The following is an 18170-nucleotide window of genomic DNA, read 5'->3' as shown; positions in this document are numbered from 1 at the left end:
GTGCCTCTTTCTACAACACAATCATTTGACACGTTTGTGAATGGACTGCTTTTGAAGATTATTTCACGCGAATTCCTTTAACTTTTGCAGAATGCCAAACAGGATTAAGAAATGATATTTGGTGAACAAAAAATGAAGGCTGATAATATTTCACCCAAGCATATTACCACCACGCGACTGGTCGGTCCTTAGGATGCTGAGAATAACATTTTGGTTCTAAACGTAATACATTATAATAACCAGGTCTTTATCTGTCCCTACTGTGACCCAGACTACTACCATGGTCTCCTGCAACATTTAGTAAAGGGATTCTTTCTTAAATGGCAGGTGTAGTTAATTCAAAACTCATATCTCATTTCATCTAGGCCTATGGATAGCAAGCGGGGAAAACTCCTGTTCCCCTCCAGAACAGAACTGCAACCTTCAAAGCCTAAGCAATATTTTTCTGCACCAGGGGAGTCTAGAACTACCGTCTTCTGGCGTCAGAATCCACTTCATAAACCTATTCGCAAGAAGAAGAATAATGTTCATGGCAACAATACCTCCTGTTACTTAGCCAATAAGAAGTGTGAGCTCTGATCTTCGCTCGACTCATTCATGACAAGCCTTCGGTAATGAAAGGCTCTTATATAATGTGTCATAACTTTTAGCTGAAATATGATCCGTTTTATGTTTGTTGCACGTTATGTGTTGTAAACTGCTAGAGAACGTATAATATTCAACGTTCTTTAGAAAAAGAAATCACTTGGTAGTCCCATTGAAAAAAGTCGTGAGTTTATACATATAGTGGCTTTTATTGTTTTTGTTTATATATTACTTACAGATATTTATTGTTAATCTAAACTTGCTTTGATAAATCAGTGATATACAGCAGTTAACTTGAGACGTATCCCTCCTTCATTTGAAATATTAATATCATAAAGATTGTTGATCTGGGTGTGTTCATCAGTTAAGGGGAAATATTCAATCTCTCGAGGATGAACGCGTTGTCAGATCAAGAGGTCCTTCCATCTCTTCATCATTTTGTTCCAGAGGAGGAACAGGACCCTCATCATGAATCTGGTGACTGCTCCAGCTCATCATAGTGTCACTGTCATCCACTCTCGGGATGGTGCCATCCTTTCGAATGCCAGTGGCTTGCTGGCATTCATCCTCATTCACTGGCGGTCGAATGGGGTAATGTAATCTATGGTCGGAACTGAAGGTCACGCTGGCATCAGTTATGGGTACAGTTCTGTTGAGTCTTTCCATCACCTCGTGTTCTCTCCTCAGAGTATTCTCGAAGAAGTGGTCTTTGTTCGAGGGGAAACTTCTTTGGATATATTCATCGCTGTCTCTCCTTTGGCCTTGCCAGTTCTCAGGGATAGTTTCCCCGCTGTCACTCCTATGGCACGGCCAATAAAAAGCTCTCAGGGCATCGTCGCTGTTTCTCCTCTCTCCCAATCTATAGTTTTCGTGTACGAAATCAATACTATTTCTCCTGTGTTCAATCCCGTAGCTCTCCTGACTGATTTCATCACTGCTTCGTCTTTCATTCTCCCTGTGGATGCTGTGGAGTTCCTCGTCGCTTTTTTCCATAGGGTGCATCACGTGCCTCTGGGTGAGCCTGTCAAAGTTCCCTCTCTGACTCAGAGCGAAGCATTTCTTAATAACTCCGTCGCTGTTCCGTCTCTCGTTCAGCCTGTGTCTCGTGAGGATGACTCCGTCACTGTTTCGTCTCTGATCTAGATGATAAATGCTTCGTATTCTGTCCTCTGCCTCGTGACCTTCCTCGATGACCCCTTCACTGCTCTCCCTCAAATCTGCCTTGAAGTGTTTTTGGGGTTCGCCTTCGCCAGCTCCCCTGTCCTCTTGCATGTAGCCCTCTTGGATGACGGGGTCATTGTTCCCTCTTTGGCTTTGTCCGTAAAATTTCTTGATGACCCCATCACTGTTCCTCCTCTGGCTTGGCCGATAGATAATTCCCTGTAAAATGCTGTCACTGTTTCTTCTCTGACTGTGTTGGTAAGTCGGCAGGATGACTCCCTCACTCCTCCTTCTTTGTCCCGCCCAGTAAGTTTCTGGGGTAATTTCTTCTACATTTCGCGGTTCAGTAGGCCAACCACGGTGAGTGCTTTGAGGGTTGCTATATAAGGATCTGTTACTATACATACTAGGGTTTTCAATATGTTCTTGAAGTCTGTTATGAGCATGTTTATGAGACCTAGAACTGTGTATTGGATGATCACTACAGTCTAATGGCTCCTGCAAAGACAGATATAGGTCATCTTAGTATATGTTAAAACAAATAATGGACATTCTTACAGTAGTACGTTCATGCAGCACAGGTTATAGCTACTTAAGTGTTCCTAGCTGAACTTGAAATCAGGTTGCAAGTAGCTATTCATTGTTTGTTAATGTTTCAGTGTAAGAAGAAAGTTCAGTTGGCAAAGTAACTAAAGCAGCTGAGAAAGATTTTCATGGGCTGTTGAAACAAAATCGATGGGTTATTGATTCTGTGTATCACCCTCAGGCTGTTGATCAGGTGCCAGTGGAGGCAGCGCTACTTGTATCTCCACTGTGGTCAAAATGATTGTCAACACGTTTGGAAGAACCCAATACTTGAGGACGTTTTCAAGTTTTCTGTCTTGATTCTTGAGATTGAATATTTCCTCTTGCAATTGCAACCCACTATAGAAACAGGAGCTTAATGAACTCTGCCACAGTAATCTAGTCGTGAAAATCTAGATAACTATAACTGAAAGGATGTTGCATATCACTCAGCAAGCTTGTCTTATTTATTTATCTTTTTATTTCTTAAGGAATCGTGAAAGGCCTTAGGAATCAAAATGACTATGGAGGTTATTTGAAGGATAAGGAGCTCATCTGAACAATATCTTGCTCATCTTAATGACTGATCCGGGAAAAATCAGGAGAGCTTTCACTCTTGGCTCACACAGTGATCATTCAGTTCCCGATCATTGTATGCTCCATTACTTATTGGAATGAAAATGAAGAAATCAGTATAGTTAGAGAGCAAAATTAAACGAAGTCTTCCTTCATGTGAGACCTGATGTGCTACCTAAGCACTTAATTTCTAGGACGGGACCATCATGATGCTGCAGTCACTAATTAATGTCTTTAAATAGTAATTTCTGATGCAGAATGGGATCCACTACGAAAGGAGGTTATGGGTAATGAATTGAAAGATTCTTATATTTATTGTAGCTTGTTTAATAAAGTGAGAGTCCATCACAAAGAAAGAAAATTCCCCTTGTACGACACGGCATTTCAAATCAGAAGATCCAGCCTTCCAAGTAAAGCACAGGCGATCACATATTGATTGAGCAAAAGGCAGAGGAAATAAGCTAAAACTTATGATTGTATCACAGTGTTTTGGAATGACTAAAAGTCTGTTTCCTCTCTGAGCGTCAGCGTCATGAAAATCTTTCAAAGCTGAGAGTTACTTTGCATTACTTCGGGATAAACCTGAAACAGAGAGAAGATCGTTAATTCAAATGACAAACGGCGCTGCTAGGCGATCCCGTCTCAGGGTATCTTCTGCAACGGTGAAATTCAGCTCATCGGGAGAAGAGTGACAGTGACATTTCCCAATTTCGGCTTTGCTCTGCGGCAATGATGTGTGGCAGTGCACGAAGGAAGTGAAATGATGCAACAAAACTTTATTGCAGGAACTTAGGATATTTGCACAAATTTCTTAAACCATTTCTTGACTAATTACTGAAAAATATCTAGTACTTTAACGACAACCGTTAACATTCATTACTTATTTATTCTGTCAGTATTATTAGATGACCATAAGAAAACAAAATGTCACTGACACATTGAAAGATCTTTAAGAATTAAAAAGACTAATATGAAATCCAGACATTAATATGCAAGTAATGAAAACAGAAACTATGACTTTGGCAAAGGACCATTCGATGCTTCATAGCCGACAAACTTCAAAATCATAATCAGTAGTCAAAGTAGCATATAATATAGAACTTTTAAAAATTTGTTTACTCGTGATCGACACGTATTTTATAACTCGGCTGTTTATGTGTTAATAATAATTACAGGACGAGTCTCAAACTTCACATGAGAAAGAATATTCCAATGAAATAGCTAACTTACTCTTGTAGGTGTTGCATTCCAATTAAGCCGCTACAATGGATGTTGTAAGGGTCATTAGCGACATAAATCAGTTTTGAATAATAATAATAATAATAATAATAATAATAATAATAATAATAATAATAATAATAATAATAATAATAATAATTTTACAAGCCATCGGTGCCAACACTATGCTGTACAATCACCTCTTTTCTGGGCCTGAGACGAAATTCCTTGAAGAGGGAATGTTGACAGAGCGTTGAAAACTATCTTCAGCACTTATTCCGGATAGTCCTTACATAGGCAACAACCTGAATCACTGCCAGACTGGACTGGACCGTAGACAGGTCCCCTGAGCTCTATCTTCTTCCTGTTGTTGGCCTGTTGTTTCAATTTCCTCACAGGTGAGGAAGGAAGAACTGGAACCGCGACTGATAAAATGGTTAAGGGAACAGCTGCCATTTTCTCAACAGTATGGATTCCCACTTGATAATCACTTTTTTGTTTCGTTCTACTTTCGTTCGTAAGAGGTGAGTGAGGATTCTCTCTCTATGTGCTGAAAGCTGTAGCACCAACACTCAAGGCTGAATGCTTGTCTTTGCTATTTACTTCATTTCAAATGATTTTTTTTTATTTAACAGTTAGTATAATGAAGCATAGGCTTTTGTGACAATGTAACAATAGTCAGTTCCAGTCTGACTGATTTGAAATGCGAAGGTTTCCCAAGAATTGGAACTGAAAAAATCCGCGTGATTATCATTATTCAAGGATTCTTGAATTCAGAAAACTCATCTTCATATAATGTAATGGAAATGCATCCATGTATTTTTTTTTTTGTCTATAACAACCACAAGCCACGCGTAATGGACGTTTTCAGACTTAATGCTGTTCTCTCATATTACCATTATATGGGTACACTAGTTCTTCTAACCATAAAATTTATACATATACACACATACACAGACACGCAAACATATATTTATATATACAATGCACACACACACACACACGCGCACACACACACACACACACACACACACACACACACACACACATATATATAAATATATATATATATATATATATATATATATATATATATATTATATATATATATATAGATATAAATATAATATATTCGTGTATCTATACAAATAACTTTGTTGACAGTGACAGACTTCTATTATTTTGCTTTGTAGTCAGAAACAGTAAAGGACGACATTTTTTTTCGTACAAAAAATATATTCTGAACAATCGATTGGTGCAAAAAAAAAAAAAAAAAATAAAACGAAAAGAAGAAGCCTGAGACGAATCACAACTAGATCTGTCGAGCCTCATCGTTTATGATGGTGACGAAACACTGCTGCATATGAGAGAGAGCAGAGAGAGAAGTCGAGGAGAGAGAGACGAGAGAGAGAGAGATGAGAGAATGACGTCTGTAAAGGAGACATCAACTGTAATCGTGGATAGTGGCATTTCCTTGCCTTTCGATTTATCTATCTATCTATCTATCTATCTATCTATCTATCTATCTATCTATATATATATATATATATATATATATATATATATATATATATATATATATATATATATATAAATTTGAACACCAGAAATTGATGAAGTTATGACTTTTGACGACGGTAGGTTGATATTTGTTTTTCTTCGGTGTTGCAATATGATTTCCGGTGGATTTTCGTCTGTATCTGTAAATGCAAGTGATTGTACATGACTACATCAGCTTCAATATTCGGTAATTATTATGGACCCAGAAGTATTATTTTCTCGTGTTATCATTTTTTTATAATTATTCTACTAGTATTATAAACCAGTACTAGAATCCCTGCTTCAAAGTGGGTTGAGTCATCTTTTAGCCACTTTTTACGTGCTGGTAATTTTAGTTTTCTGTAAAAAAAAAAGAAATCTATTGAGACGGGTGTTTGTCTGTCCGTCCGCGCTTCTTCTGTCCGCCCTCAGATCTTAAAAACTACTGATGCTAGAGGGCTGCAAATTGGCATGTATATCATCCACCCTCCACTCGTCAAAAATTTGCAGCCCTCTAGCCTCAGTAGTTTTAATTTTATTTAAGGTTAAATTAGCCATAACAACGTGCGTCTGGCAACGATATAGATGCTAACAACACAGGCCACCACCTGGCCGTGGCTTAAAGTTTCACAGGTAGCGGCTGAGAGTTTCATAAAGCATTATCACGCTGAAGAAAGTTAGGCTGATTTTCTACTGGCTTTATTTTGCTATGAGTTTCAAAATTTGATAGATACACTCACTATGTTGTTCATGTATTGTAGCTTAATTATTCATTTGACCATATCTTACAAAATGAATACTATTTTTTTACTGAATATTATGTAATTGCGATACGAATAGGGCTTAGTACTACTAATGTTATCCATTTATCTTTCCATCTATAAATATGTAATATATATCTCTAAAAGAAAGAGAGAAGGAGATCACGTCGCGAAAAGAGGCCTCTAAAATCGCTCACGATAGTGAACCTAATCCCACACGAAGTGTAAACGGGTTTCATAATAGTTTTGTTCTGAAAAAAAAAAGCAACAACAACAGCGAGGCCAGAACAGAAACAAGAAGAGAAATAAGCCAGGGTCATTATATGCAAATAGGTAAGACGCAAGAGAGGGTCTCCAGCCAAGATAACTCTCCCGCACCTTCGAGTATTGTATATATACTTGCATCACCAAACTTCGCTAGACGAGCTTGCATTGTCTTGTGCAAAACGCCCCCATTCCAGGACGCAGCGTCCTTTAGCCAGAACGAGGAAAATGGATAAGGAAAGATATATAATCTCTATTGAAACTCGCTATAAGATTCTCAGCGTCGATAGCTGACCTGAGATGACTTCAGAAGGGGTCACAGTCAGGTGAGTAAGCGGGCGATGAAGATTTGTATAACGCGATTAATCATCATGCAGGAGGAGGCTTGCAGTGCCGCCGTACCCTCGTACCAGAAACTGACCGACAGATGAATGATGTCGCAACGACTACTTACATAAAAGTATTACATCATCCCACCAATAGCGCAAATCAATGATAATTCGTATTGTCTATTGCAACGTGATCTTACTTATACGAGGCCTCCCTTTTTTATAAGTATTTCTGAAAAGAAAAATACTGTGGCGGCCTTGGCTGTCCGGCCGCACTTTTTCTTTCCGCCCTCAGGTCTTAAAAACGACTGAGGATAGAGGGCTGCAAATTAGGAAGTTAATCATCCACCCTCCAATCATATAACATACCAAATTGCAGCCCTCTAGCCTCATAATGTTTATTTCATTTAAGGTTAAAGTTAGCCACAATCGTGCGTCTGGCAACGATATAGGCCAGGCCACCGCCGGCCCGTGTTTAGAGTTCCATGGGCTGCATCTCTTACAGTATTATACAGAGACCACCGAAAGATAGATCTATTTTCGGTAGCCTTGATTATACGTTGTACAGAAAACTCGATTACGCCAGAGAAGCTTCGGCGCATTTTTTTTTCTTTATTGCCGTCTGTTATGAACGCATTCGCAACTTCTTACGGATTAAACATACATCGGCTTATCGAATTTTTGCAAACTTACTTCTGAGACGTTTTTACTTTCCCGTAAGACAACTTATAGCCAAGATATATATATATCTATATATATATATATATATATATATTATAATATATATATAGATATATATATATATATATATCATATAAATAAAAATGACGGTAATGAAGAATTGAAAAATAGCAACTCTCGACCATAGGGATGTTCTTGACGGATGTTCCTTGCCGTCCACAAAAAGCAGGAAGGACTAAGGTACCCTTCAGTCTACGGACCTGTTTAGGGGCTGGCGCAGTGGAGAGAAATACTTGGCCCGGGGTGTACTACAACTTCATGTCTAAAATTGAGATATTTTTGCTCGTTACCTATTGAACAAACTCACGATCATTTTGAAGATGAGTTTACTAACGCCTTTCTCGATTACTGTTATTGAAAGGAAAAAGACAGATAGGATACATCGCCTAAACCACAGGGTAGTTATCAAGGGATTTCGAAGCTCTTGTCAACAAATGATGACACTCGAAAATATTAATATGATATCGTAAACACGATTCATTAAGAACTGATGTCTACTGCAAGTGTCAAACAGGAGCATTTCCTGGAACTAGCGGGTCTAAACCCATAAACACACACACACACACACACACACACACACACACACACATATACATATATACACACACGTTCGGTCTCTGTTCTGACAAGTCTTGCCTATTCAAATAAAGGGTCGTTAAGACCGAAAGATCTCGGCAGTTCTCGTGTTTTCATTTCCCTTCGCGGCAGTACCTTTATTTATACTGAACATCAAGTTTTATATATTTCGTGATCAAGTTATTCACCTATGTATAATATACGTATGTGTATAATATGGAAATTGGTGGGAAACCCATGACATTTTTCTTGTTCCGCTAGTGTTTCCTGGTGGTATCTTTTCACATGATGACGGCAATTTTACCCACCCGCCAGAAACCGTGACGCAAGTTCTGCCAACAGCAAGGACAGCTATTATATTGGCCGTTTTACTGGCCAAAGATTGGGTGCTGAACGGATCTTTTTTTCTGCTGTGCGTCTTCCTACCGCTCGCCTGTTTGATTCGTGATTGCAAACTGGTACTAAAGCAAGTGCGTTCATACACAACGGAAATACTTAATTTTGCTAGGTCATTAGATTATGCTAAAAGGAAAAAATTAAAATTCAGCTTATTATTTAACCGGATGAAATGGTTAAAATAGAAAAAATACAGTTGTTAAAATCTAACAGAGAGAGAGAGAGAGAGAGAGAGAGAGAGAGAGAGAGAGAGAGAGAGAGAGAGAGAGAGAGAGAGAGAGAGACGTTTGTTATTTATTAGGCATTTATTGATCATACAGCTTTATGGCAACTCTCCCAGCAAGGCAGCCGCAACCTTAGCACGCCGGAAACTTTACATAATATGTACTATATACACTTGCCTATGATTTCGGGATATTGAACTCTCTCTCTCTCTCTCTCTCTCTCTCTCTCTCTCTCTCTCTCTCTCTCTCTCTCTCTCTTGTTAAAGACATACATCTGCGATCGTTAAAGTTCAGGTGACAACTTCTTATGAGAAACCTGAGATGTACGTGATTGTTTTTCCACTGACTTCTCATAAAAATGAAGAATAAAAAAAATCGATGTTACTTTGGCTTATCTACGTGTCATCTACTCCAAGGTGTTGGCATTAAACATGGCGGAAGCTCAATATATGCAGTGGTACTGCGATGCCAATAATTTACGTGAAACAACTTGCGTTAAAGAAAAAATACAATGTTACATTGACTTTTTTCAACAGTCCCATATACTGTTCTGCCGAATTCAAATATTTCTAGAAAGAACAACGCAGTTATTATACTGTAAACTACAAATATTATATAATACATAATTGCACCTTTAATTTACTTATACTGAAAGAATATATTGTACAACGGAAGGAAAACAAAGTGATGTAGTTAAATGTAATAAATGAAATATCTATATATACATTTTTTCCAGGATTTTAGGGGGGCCAAGTGCCTCCTCTTGCCCCTATGTGCGGGGACCCATGCTAGCCCCTGGGGAATCAAAGGATTAAATATTCCTTTTGTTTATTGTGTGGACGACAAATTATATTCATAAACGATATCTATATAGTACTAAACACGGCGTCCTAAGGAGCTTCCACCATGTTTAGTACTATACCGGAATAGGTAGATAACAAGCCAAGTGGCAACAAAAGTCTATTTTTTTATTATCGTGGAATTTCGTCGCTGAATCCCTGCTCTGTAATCTCTCTCTCTCTCTCTCTCTCTCTCTCTCTCTCTCTCTCTCTCTCTCTCTCTCTCTTACCCAACGTTACAGCGTATCTTCCATGCAGTATAGTGCATTTTTCATATAAATTTCCTAAATGTAACGATCGAACTTCTTCATGAAAAATTTAGTCACGTGGACTTGACATCATCTGCTGCTGCACCCTGCCTGGATGATTCAGTTCTGGATTCCAGCCTTGCAGATTCTTCCATTTTGGGGAATGGAATTCGTTCCAGATAGCAATTGCGTTGCCCAGTATTGGGCTCCACTCTCTTCCTTTAACAGAAAGAGAGAGAGAGAGAGTACGATACGATGTGAAGAGGCCACGTGTCTTAGAAGCTCTACGTATGCAAGCAGTCATTTCATTTAAAACGAAGCCACGCTGTTTAATGGAGGCCAGATGGCTTTGAGCCAAGGAATGCAGACGGGGCAGTCCTCTACAGAGAAAAATTGGCGTACCTGTTCAGTCAGGGGCCCTAACAACCTAATTACTGGACGTGTAAGGTCGAATATGCAGGGAGCAGCCACGTGGAGTCATGACATTAACCTCTCTAGCTCGCAGATTTATTGATAAAGTTACATCGACCATGTCTTATGCGAAGCAGCTAAAGTTGCGTAGCTTGGGTAATCTCTCTTGCAATACCAATAGTAAGCCTACAGTTTTTTGTCACTACTGCCTCTCTCTCTCTCTCTCTCTCTCTCTCTCTCTCTCTCTCTCTCTCTCTCTCTATCTTTAATTAATTTTTTTTACTAAAATTGCGACATGAACCCCGCTGTCCATTTTCCCTTCATTCAGTAGACTCATCAAAAAGAAAGAAGAAAGAACTAAAAGTTTGATCATAATAATAATAATAATAATAAAAAAATTACATGAAAACCAAAAACCAAGCGACTTGTTACTAACCGAAGACTGAGCGTTGCTGATCATGGCGCACGACTGCTGTGGAATGGAGGTCATCTCGCGATTGGGGTTGTCGGCAGAAAGGTAGGACAGCAGCGGCGAAGGGCATCCCGGGTAGGAAGGATCATAGTCAGACAGAGGCGAGGCTGATAAGGAAGTGTACGACGGCGAAGGAGGGCACAAGGCTGCGAAGGAAGTCGACGAATCCATCGGTAAGTGGATGTTGGCGGAGGACATCCCCCCGTAGGATGGTGGTACCCCAGACACCGTCCCTGCTACAGCGCACGCGGTTGAAGGAGAGGAACAAGAGGGCCCAGGATCCATGGCGTAGGAGGTGGAAGGATAATGCTCTGCTGCAGAGACGGGTGTCACTGCCATGAAAGGTCTCGTCGCCATGCGACTGCAGGAAGGAGGCTGATGGGGAGGAGGGTAAGACTCCAGCGGGTGCTGGGCAGGCGGGTAGAGTCCTGGGGGGAGGTTCGAGGGATAGCCACCTTCTACAGGAGGTCCTGGAGGAGGAGGACCTTGGGGAGGAGGGAACGAGCCATGCGGAGGGGGGAGGTTGGAAGTGGGTGCCATGGGTGTCACCAACGTTGACATAGGGACGTCATCTATCCCGAGGTTTGCCAGTTCCGCCGTCAGCTTAGCCACCCATTCCGTCGCCTCCTGGAACTGCTGCGTCGTGATTTTCGATCTGGAAAGTCAAATTCCGGATTATCTATTGTCCCTGGTTTCGCCTATTCATTCTAATAAGAGAAGGGGGACTTTTTGTTTAATTTTTACTTATTTATTTATTTGATCATTAATAATTTTTTTTCTGGCACTGAGGTAAGAACCTTTGCTCAGTCCCAGTGTAGTAGTTCTCTTTCTGATTTAGGACTGGCTTTTGCTTTGAAGAAAAATGAAAATAAATCTATAAAACTGCACCTGATATATACAATGGGGAAAAAGGAGAGTATACCTGCAAATCAAACGAGGCTCATATACAAGATTAACAACGGGAACCAAGGGAAAATTAATTTTAATTTTTTTGAAAAGAACTGACTAAGCAATCAGAAGACTTTCTAGTGAAGAGGGCCAATGACGAAGCTACGAGGAACTATTGAAAGCTAAGGCATTCTGAATTTTATGATGATATACTTCCACAAAATATCCACTTTAAAAGGGTTTCACGTCTCTTGCATTTGCCAAGGTAGAGTTGCTTTTTATTCGTCATAAAAATGTGAATTATCTTGATTTAATCAGTTTGCTCCGTCGGGAGAAATTAGTGCGCCTAAAACTAATCCCAATGGTAATCACGTAGCGCTGAGAGTAGGGAATCCAACTGAGGCTTCAGTCAAATTATCTCCGGGAAGTTGGCTTGTGTTCTCGGATCGTCAGTCTCAATGTACACACACACACACACACACACCACCACACACACACACACATATATATATATATATATATATATATATATATATATCATACATATATATATATATACACACACACACACACACACATATATATATATATATATATATATATATATATATATATATATATATATACAACTACACTATATATATATATATATATATATATATATATATATATATATATATATATATCTATATATATATATATATATATATATATATATATGAATATATATATAATCTATATATATCTATATATATATATATATATATAATCTGCGGTTATAATCACTCCGACTCGTATAATTTATATAGTATATGCACCTGTACCACAGGGGAAATGAAGCACTAGGCGTAGTTCCTAACTGGTTTCGTCATTATATCTAAAACGTTTCCGATGGAATGATACACGGTGGTAGAAAATCACAATATATATGCCAGTGGGACACTACAAACGGTCTACCTGTTCGTTTGTTATGCTCCCGTAGCATACATATTGTCAATCTCTACCACTATGCATCATTCCATCGAAAATGTTTTAGACACAAAGACGAAGTTAGTCAGGATCTTCACCCGGTGTTTCATTTTCCCTGTGGTGGTAAAGTGAAGAACACAAAATTCAAAAGAACTTCTTAAAACTTAGTTTTTATGTGGCCTTTTTTGGACATGAAAGCAAACAAACCTATTAACACAGCTGAATTAAAAATTTTTTTTTTTTTGACTCAGATGAAATATACATTCATTCTCGCCTTCTTGACTCTTTTCTTTGAAGAAGAGCTTCCAATGTCATGCATTGCAAGGTATTCTCTGTGGAAAATTCAGTTGCTATCTGTGGGTGCGCACACGTGAGAGAAAGGGCTGGAGCGAGACAGAGTACAGGGAGAGAGAGAGAGAGAGGAGAGAGAGAGAGAGACAGAGAGAGAGAGAGAGAGAGAGAGAGGACAAAAGAGTACCAGATAAACAGACCAAAAGCGAGAGAGAGAGAGAGACGAGGAGGAGAGAGAGAGACAGAGAAGAGAGAGAGAGAGAGAGCGAGACAAAGAGTTACCAGAATAAACCGACCAAAATGAGAGAGGAAGAGGAGAGAGAGAGAGAGAGAGAGAGAGAGAGAAGAGGAGAGAGTTCAACGCAGCTACCTTTTGACTTTCTGTTGCAGCTGCATAATTTGTCTCCTTTTGCGAGTGAAGCTGCAGAGGTCGCAAGGGCAGTTCTCGTATTTGCACGACCGTTTGTGACCTCTGTTCCTGACCAGGACGCCGTGGTTTCTGCACATGTCACAGTACTGCAAGGGAAAAAAAGCACAAAAAAGACAATTCTATAATTCCAAAAATTGATTCGGCTTTCCTACACGTGCTCTTTCTATTTAAGGAATAAAAATCTTCCTTTCCTCCTCATTAAACCAGCCTTTTTCTGGCACGGGCTCTTGCTCTTAAATAGGCCATAACTGATGATTGATATTCTGCAAAAGAGAAACTAATTGAAAGTACGTACAGGTGTAGCTGTTTGATCTGACCTCCAGCCTACCTGAGAAGCGTGCTAAAATCTACGGTCAAATACAGCATTGTTTCACCAACGAAAGTTAAAACAAATACGCTATATTTTATTAGAAACGATTGTTCTGTGGTGTTTAACATGCACATCATTCATTTTTTACATTTTCATTCTAATAGATCATAAGTATCCTATCCTAAAATTCCTGTTTCTTAAACTCAGCGCGAAACACCTTGTTCAGACCTTTTTAGGCTTTCCATAGACCTTTCTTACCCCGCCCCCCAACAAGACCAACAACAACAATAGCAACAATAAAGTAGTTTGTAGGCTTACTCCCCGAGTAAGCGAAAAGGGGGAGTGGGAGAGAAAGTGTTATAGAACAAGTCCCAGTGAGTGGGAGAGCCTGGGGGGTGGGGGTTTGTTCATTATAGCGACATTACAAATCTTAAAGTCACGGACTATCAAGAAGCTTGATGAGAAATTTCCCAGTTACTCAAACCCATCAAAATGTTAGGAATGGTATTTAAGAAACTTAGAAAGGGTGGAAGCATGATTGTGAAGTGCCAACCTTCACAAATAAAGAAGACAAAACTCCAAATATTCGTAGTTTTATAACGCATTACTTTCTGATCCTGTCCTCAGCAATAAGTTCAGCCTCGCTTACATAATCAGTTCAGATAACATTACCCTTAACAACAATGCAAAGTCAGTTTGGAGATATGATTTAAAATGGAAAAGTGAAACAAATAGATCGCAACATTCATCGAGAAATGTTAATGCGGTATTATGCCTTGATGACACATCGAGCGCTGTCTATTGACATATTGAATTGGATCAGTGACAACCACAAGATTTTCCATTACGAGAAAAGAATGGGCGTAAGTTTGGGTGCGATAAAAATGAAATTAATTCATGGTTTCCACTACTTCATCTTTCCTAATACTGATGTCCGTTCTTACTTCCATAATTCTAAGACTCAAAAGAAGATTACAACAAGGCGATCGTGTTTCCGAAATTTGGCCTATATTTCCTGGGTTAAAAACAAACTTAGTCACTCCTTTCATGTCAAAGGAGGGACTTGAACGCAGCTTTTATTTGGTTTAACTAACGAATGACGTCGATAACGTCTGAAAAGGGTTATAAACATTCCACAAGATTAGACATAATGAAGGCTGACATATAAACCGATAACGGTAGAACAGAAGTAACACCCTGTTTCTACAAGAAGAAAGGGGTTTGCCCCTTTTACTAATTATCCTAAAAGCATAGATGAAAATGTCAAAGTAGTCTTATACGAGTATAATGGTTGAAACAGTAAAACCGGTTTGAAAGGGTGGCGGTGAAAATATCTATCGCAACAATAAAATGAGTAAAGAAGAGAGCAAAGAAAATATCATCGAAAACGAAGATATAGTCTAGATCTAGATAGTCCACTATTGTGCTCCTGTCCAAGAATGTGTCAAACTGTCAATGTGAGTTCGAACACAAGAATCTGCACTCATGACTGGGAGAGCATAGGGCAGAGATATGATGTTGTCCAATTTACAGAAACTGGTCAAATGATCACTAATCAGTCTAATTAAAACGGGTGGATCTGTGGTTTCTGAGGGTCCACTGTACAACTCGTATTAAAAAATGTATGACGGTTTGATTTGCCGTTAAAAGAGGCTCATATTTGTCGCTATTTGGCCAGAGATTTTATTTGTGCTGAAAGGTGAGTAAACTTGCCTTAACGACCTAGTTCTCATCTTTTATGGAGAAAGATCCGCAGTATATTAAAGAAAACGATGAGGGGTCATCCGTGAGCAGAATGTTGCTAATAGTCTCGGTTTTTAGGTCATAATCCTTATTTTCACTTTTCTTTACTTTTTATTTTACTCGTTTCCTTCCTTTCCATCATTCACTTAGATGGAACAGGTGATCATTTACCATTTATAAGCCAGTCGAATCCAAAAATCAAAATGATTTATCTCGAACCCCAAAGAGCAAGATTTAATTTCCTCCCTATTTTATCTGAGATCGTTCAGCAAAGAAACCCCAAACGTGCGACTCACTTTCTCTCTCTGCTTCCCTCCGCCTTCTTCGGTTTCTCCCTCACCGCCGCCAGTGCCTCCTCCTCCTCCCCCTCCCACAGACTCTGCGGCAGCTTCCTCCCACTTCTGCGTCTCCTTCCTGTGGCGCCACAGCTGCTGTTGCTTACGCATGACGATCTTCCTGGCCCACGTCAGCTTGCACAGGAGGCAGTCGCATTCCTCGTAAGGACACTTGTGGTGCGTCAGGGGCGCGTCCTTCCCGTGGTTGCTGCATCGGGAGCAGGACGGCGGCTTCCTCTTGGATCCGCTCTGCTCTTCTGAAAAGGCAAGAGAAGAGAAGGGCGGTATCAACATGAGTCTAGGCATCCTTAGGAATGTCGAGGGTTTTTGGTGATTTCTATCACACTGACACATTCGGAAATGATACTGTAGTACTAGCCCCCTTCTTGTAATTTTCACTGCATAATATGAGTTAAGAGTGATGGCTACATGACAACAAAAGCATGCTCTCCTCTCCTCTCTCTCATCTCTCTCTCTCTCTCTCTCTCTATATATTATATATATATAATATATATATATATCTATATATATATATGTAATTTATATATATATATGTATATATATATATATATAGATATATATATATATAATACTAATATATACATATATATCATATATATAAATATTTATTTATATATATAATATATGTATATATATATATATATATATATATATCATATATATATCATATATATATATATATATATCCTATATATGCTCACACTTATAGATAACATACAGGTACGAATATATACACGCCCACTCTCTCTCCCTCTCTCTCTCTCTCTCTCTCTCTCTCTCACACACACACACACACACACACACACACACACACACACACACACACACACACACCACACACACACACACACACACATATATATATATATATATATATATATATATCTATATATATATATATATAATATAAATTAATAAATTAACACACTAAGCGACTGAGAAAAATATGGTGCACAATAAAAAAAAGGAGGTTGAACTTCCAAAAGTTACTCATAAACTATAAACAGTAGTTACTTAACCACTTCTAAAGTGATTTTTATATACGAAATGAAGTTAAAAAGCATAATACGGGAAATGATAACATAACACAACCCGAAGATTTCACGTCACAAAATGTAAACAAAAACATTAACCACGTGATACAACCACAAAAATGACTGCGTAATGGTAAATCAGGACGATAATATCAGGACCCACTCAGACAACGATTTGTTAAGGCGCAAGTCACGTTGTTTGCTCGGCAGTTATATGACGAAGCAGGAATGCCCATTAAAACAACTCTGCAAGGGACCAGAGCTACATAATTACTTGGGATAGTTTTAAAAAAGAGAAAGTGACTCGAAAAAAACTTACGGAGTGGTTAGTTGGTGTTCGGGGACTGGGCTAGAATTGATGAACCAAGATTATCAACAATGACTACAAAAACACTCATAGCTTTGGCTGCCAGAGATTTAATTTTCTTTCAAAGACTACTCAGTCTTACTTCCGAGTAGGGATCGATGAGGGCCCTTTTAGAAGTTACAATATAGTCTCGATGGCCCGCAGGAACGAGAGCGCGTGCTGAAGTCCCTCTTAGACTAATGCTAAGACGGCCTCAACTTTTTCGTGCCTATTCTCATGCGGAAAAGTTAACTTTCTTTTCATTTTCGCTTCCTCCAACTTCGCTAGGTTCCATCCTGATAGCTTCCTCTCCTTCTGAGGGATACTGAGTGGTTTCTAAAGGTTTCAGTTTCGGCTGCCAGTCTGACAGCTGTCGATTATCACACCCATTATTTCTTTCACAGATTTAAACTTTCCCCAAGGGCGTCCGTCTCCAAGACCAGGAGCTCATGAAAGTATAACGCCGTCTTAATCTACAGCAACAAAATGCTGTTTCGAAAAGAGTCGCAATTCTCATGGGACGCTAGACTGTCAACAATCAGTCAAGATCTTGAAAACTATCGAAATTACGACCATATTTGCATCTTGTTACAAATCATAACTGACTGTTACAGGCAATGTTCTATGAATAAGTACAACTGACATAAAACTGCAGTGTTTGATGTAGACAGTGGATAAGTGGGCAGTAAATTAGCCTCATTTATATTACCGTGTAAGCAATTTACCCCATTTATGTGATTTTGCTCAGTACACTTCTCAATTTATTTATTGTGCACATTACTCATTCCCTCACTTAGAAATTTAATTTTTACGCTAAATGATGAGGAGAAACGATTAGCAAGAAAGAAAGACAACGATCAAAAACGAAAGGAATTCGCGCAGGAGCATTAGACAATAAA

The 18170-nt window shown here is 39.0% G+C and overlaps 1 protein-coding gene across 2 annotated transcripts in view; it reads right to left on the bottom strand.

Annotated features, from left to right (window-relative positions):
- Positions 1–770: 770 nt before the first annotated feature.
- LOC135219351 (uncharacterized) overlaps positions 771–18170 on the bottom strand; it is a 63711-nt gene continuing 46311 nt past the window's right edge. The window contains exons 2-5 of one of the 2 annotated variants that reach the window (XM_064256034.1): positions 15832–16127; positions 13423–13568; positions 10869–11559; positions 771–2244 (exon numbers count right to left, since the gene is read on the bottom strand). In XM_064256034.1, coding sequence (XP_064112104.1) covers positions 964–2244; positions 10869–11559; positions 13423–13568; positions 15832–16127 — 2414 coding nt within the window. In that variant the 3' untranslated portion in view covers positions 771–963. The remainder of the gene's footprint in view (positions 2245–10868; positions 11560–13422; positions 13569–15831; positions 16128–18170) is intronic. The other variant, XM_064256035.1, reaches the window with a different exon arrangement.

The sequence above is a fragment of the Macrobrachium nipponense genome, chromosome 1, assembly GCF_015104395.2.
Source record: "Macrobrachium nipponense isolate FS-2020 chromosome 1, ASM1510439v2, whole genome shotgun sequence".
Classification (NCBI taxonomy): Eukaryota; Metazoa; Arthropoda; class Malacostraca; order Decapoda; family Palaemonidae; genus Macrobrachium; species Macrobrachium nipponense.
Note: the sequence above shows the minus strand (reverse complement) of the source record. Positions and strands in the feature narration are given on the sequence as shown.